Consider the following 4,000-nt stretch of genomic DNA (forward strand, 5'->3'; position numbering starts at 1 on the left):
TTTAGCCTATATATAGACTTGATACATCATTTAATCAATGTATCTAAAAAGTTAAAATTTCCTTATAATAAGGAATAGAGGGAGTAGTTTTTTATGCATAAATTTAAAATGAAAAAAGTTGATATAGTATCCAAAATAGATCTTGAAAAGGCGATGATCATGTTAATTAGGATTTTTTTTTAAAATTTTGTTTGAAGCGAAACGGTGGAGCACCAGAAATCAACCATAAATTCCTAAATTTTCATATTTGATATGTTTAAATTGAAAACAGAACCAACTTGCTATTGAATCGCAGCACACACGATATCAAAATGAAAGCACCATCATCAATATTGAAATGAGTTTGTAATCTAGACATATGATGGGCAAAACAAAATTTGTAAACCATAAACTCGTGCAGAATGTCTATATTCTGTACATCATAAATTTGTACATTATAATAAAACCATAAATTTGAGTCTTCAAACTACTGCACTGCAGGTACTGATCCACTCTAAGTTTGTGTTTGAATATTCCTATGCGGCATCAACTCCTCCCCAACAACAGAGCGAACCATCAACTGAGAATTCAAAATAGTAGAAGAATAGATGATGTTACATGACAAAAAACTAGATTGAAGTTTCTCAAGTTCGTTTAGCAAAAGTTTACTGGGGTACATAATCAAAACATAACAGATATTAGTTGACAAAGGAGCTCCCTTTCTCTTGAATGTTTTGCTTCTAATTGAAAACCATGTATGTAAAAGAAATTTAGAGGGAGATTGTACACTGAAGTTCAATAAAATTTTAAAAGACCCAACTGTTTTTGCAGCTTTCTTCATAACATATGTTAACTCCGATAAACCCATCAAAATGATATGTATGAAGGTCTAAAAACTATAAAGCATAGACAACTTCAAAAACATGGGCAGTCTCAAAAAGTCACTTGATTGAAAAGGTATAACACAACTCCACTTTTAGGATTCAAATAGAAGAGCCATGAAGTATAAAAAAGTTATAACTTGTAACTACACACAAAAATACACAAAAGTTAAAAGATAATTTAAAAGAAGTTCTTTGCAATACCTTCCAATCAATATAGTCAAGTCGGAACACAAAGTGGCTCAAAGCAACATCCTTAGAAATTACTGATTTTGCGGCGGGAGCATTCCTTGGCGCTGAAAAAGTACAAGTCCTCGAAGAAAAGATCAAGTTAAAATCAAGAGTAAAGTATGATGAATTTTAAGAGAAGATTGGAATAAACATTTTTAAAGTGGCTCACAAACTAGATGTCGTCCAGCCTTGTCCACTTTGATTTCAGCTCGCCCATCTTTGACTAAAAAAGATAGAGCAAATAAGTTCTCTACCGTTTGCGCAAAAGAGTTCTTATTCAAAACCAAATTTTCAAGCTTGACAGATCTATTCTTCCTTAAGATGTTAAACATAGTTAACATAGTTTTATCAGTTTCATTTCTCTGTTTTCTTGAACCTTCATCAAGCTGCAAGAGGATTTAATGCAAAAAAAGGAAAAAGGATTAGTATATCATAATTGTAAGTTATAACAGATGCTGCATTTACACATTCTGAACACTAGTGAAGAGAAAATTCTCTGTTGTATTAATTCCATTCTCGACTTAGGCCCAAATCTTCGTGAGTCGTGACTATCTTACAACAAATAAATGGGCGACGGACTGCTAGAGATTAGCGGAAAATTGAAAAGAATCAAGGATGCATCATTAATTACTCTCAATAACTCAACATTCAATGAATACCTATTATATTTTCTGTATTATACTTTTTTCCTAGCAAAAACTACATATTCAGAGAAGAAGTTTTACCTCTTCTGGCCGTGCCAATTCGGTAGGCTTCAAACGCTTTTTTCTATTAACCGTCTTCTGTTTTAATTTTGTATCCATTGGGCCGATCCTGAAGAAGCAAAATTGGAAAAAACAATATTCCAGGAGATATTTAAGTATATTCGGAAAAACAACCTGCAAGATAAAGATTTTTATGGACATTACATTGTATAACACCCATATCCCCCTCCAAAAACACTTGAAACTGCAACTCCAATGTCCTTCCAAGCTAATGAGTTGCAATCTTTTCTACTAGCACTTGTTCCACCTCGTTTTCCAAATTTTTCAATAAGGCTGGTGACAAAGGCTGAAGGAGTGAGTCCATCTCTAGAATGACCTTTTGCAGATACTACCAAGGATTTGGTTATGTCCAAAAGAGCATGTGCATCAGCTACTTGTTCTCTTGTTGTTGTGACTGAAAAAAGACAGAACAGTAAACCAATATATGTATGTGCGCCTCTGTATGTCCTTAAGTGTTGGAAAAATATACCATATAGAGAGACAAAAGAAAGCTGCATTTGCATAAAATTAATATTTAAATATAATAAACAAAGAAAATCAGGGAAAACTTAGGGTTCATGTAATACTGTAGTATGAATCACATTGGAATCCAATAATTTTGTTTACCTTTTTGGGACAGAGTGATAATTATTTTTTTGTAAAATCATTTGATATTATTCTAGAATATTTATTTGATTACCTTATAAAATTTAAAGTAAAAGTTTCAAAATGTTCATACAGAATTTTGATGATGAAATTCATTTAATTGATGAAAAGATAATGCACCACTTTGCCTAGACATGAATCATCTCCTTCAATATCTTACGGTTTCTAAGGATAATTTAGTTTCTTATCCGCTTTAGTTTCAATGACACATTTTATATTTATCAATTAGTAGAGCAATTCAAAATATTTCTAAATATTTCTTTTGCATCTAGACAAATGTAATAACTACTAAAAACTCACACACAATTTTGAGTATTAGAGTTTGAAATCTGGTGATAACGTCTAACCTGATAAAATCGGCTTCTGCCAATTGAATTATGATTTGCGAACTATTTCTAAATACTTCTAATGCAATGAGTTTACTTATCAATATTTCTTAGTGGATAAAATATTCGCTATTTCTATCTATGAAAGACATTCAAGATGACATAATAATAGAATAAAATACTATAATTGAATGTAATCATACACTGCGAACACTCGCGAACAGATCTTTGATTCTATAATTCAAATACAAATTCAAATTCTCGAAACTTTTTATTCTCATCATATGGCACAAGGATATAAGTAAATTAAGAGCTGCAAAATAAACAATAAACAATTAAAATCGGCGAAATTAATACCTGACTGGTGTAAGTTCTCAATTTCATTGAAGATCGAACCAAATACTTCAGAGTCAGTCTTCGCAATATTCTCCATTTCATCTGCGAAAAATCCATAATGTGAACAAGCAAATAAGGTTTAAACTATAAACGACAACAATAACACAAATTTTGCAGTCATTTTCTCATTTCCACCTTTTCTAATTTGAAGGATCCATAGGCAATCAATGAGGTCAAATATCAAACACGCAGAATGCAATAACAGAATCAGAAAACTGAATCAGTGTTAAATAAGATCAAATTACCACCGTGAATCATGTTCTTGACGGCGAGGTACTTCGAGCGGAGAGCTCGACGGCCGTTACTAGTTTGATAATCATCGTCATTGCTGTTATCACTGATATTCAATTCGCGTTTCATGCTGATGATGTGATCAATGTGTGATCGAGATATCTAGTTTTTGAGCGACTGTTAAATCGATTTCGAAAGCATTAAGACGGTTATGATCGGAAAATGGAATGTAACGGTAATGAATGAAAAAAAATAAAAAGAGAATGGAAAATGAACTGAGAGAGGTAGTATATGTAGCGGCAAGGAGTTGAAGAGTCTTATGAGATACGTTTGGGTTTGAGAGGGAGGCGTGCATTCCAAGTTTTGAAATGATGTATATATAGTGTGGGCTTTTTTCTTTTTTGGACACTCATAGTGGGCTTTTTGTGTTCACAATTTCCTTTCATGCTTTAATTTCTTGTTATTATGATATTTATAATATTTATTATTATGTTATCTTATTTAATTTAAAGCAATTTATTTCCTTATAAAATAGAAAGAATAGAGT

The 4,000-nt window shown here is 31.9% G+C and overlaps 1 protein-coding gene across 1 annotated transcript; it reads right to left on the reverse strand.

The window, feature by feature from the left end:
• Positions 1–239: 239 nt before the first annotated feature.
• LOC131621513 (non-structural maintenance of chromosomes element 4 homolog A-like) lies at positions 240–3,716 on the reverse strand. The gene is made up of 7 exons (XM_058892561.1): positions 3,468–3,716; positions 3,184–3,264; positions 2,000–2,249; positions 1,817–1,904; positions 1,261–1,477; positions 1,065–1,156; positions 240–559 (listed from the first exon to the last, which is right to left on the reverse strand). Exons 1-7 carry the CDS (start codon positions 3,580–3,582, stop codon positions 494–496), a joined length of 909 nt encoding a protein of 302 aa, XP_058748544.1. The 5' UTR covers positions 3,583–3,716; the 3' UTR covers positions 240–493.
• Between the last annotated feature and the right edge of the window lie 284 nt (positions 3,717–4,000).

The sequence above is a fragment of the Vicia villosa genome, unplaced genomic scaffold (genome assembly GCF_029867415.1).
Source record: "Vicia villosa cultivar HV-30 ecotype Madison, WI unplaced genomic scaffold, Vvil1.0 ctg.000009F_1_1_3, whole genome shotgun sequence".
NCBI lineage: Eukaryota > Viridiplantae > Streptophyta > Magnoliopsida > Fabales > Fabaceae > Vicia > Vicia villosa.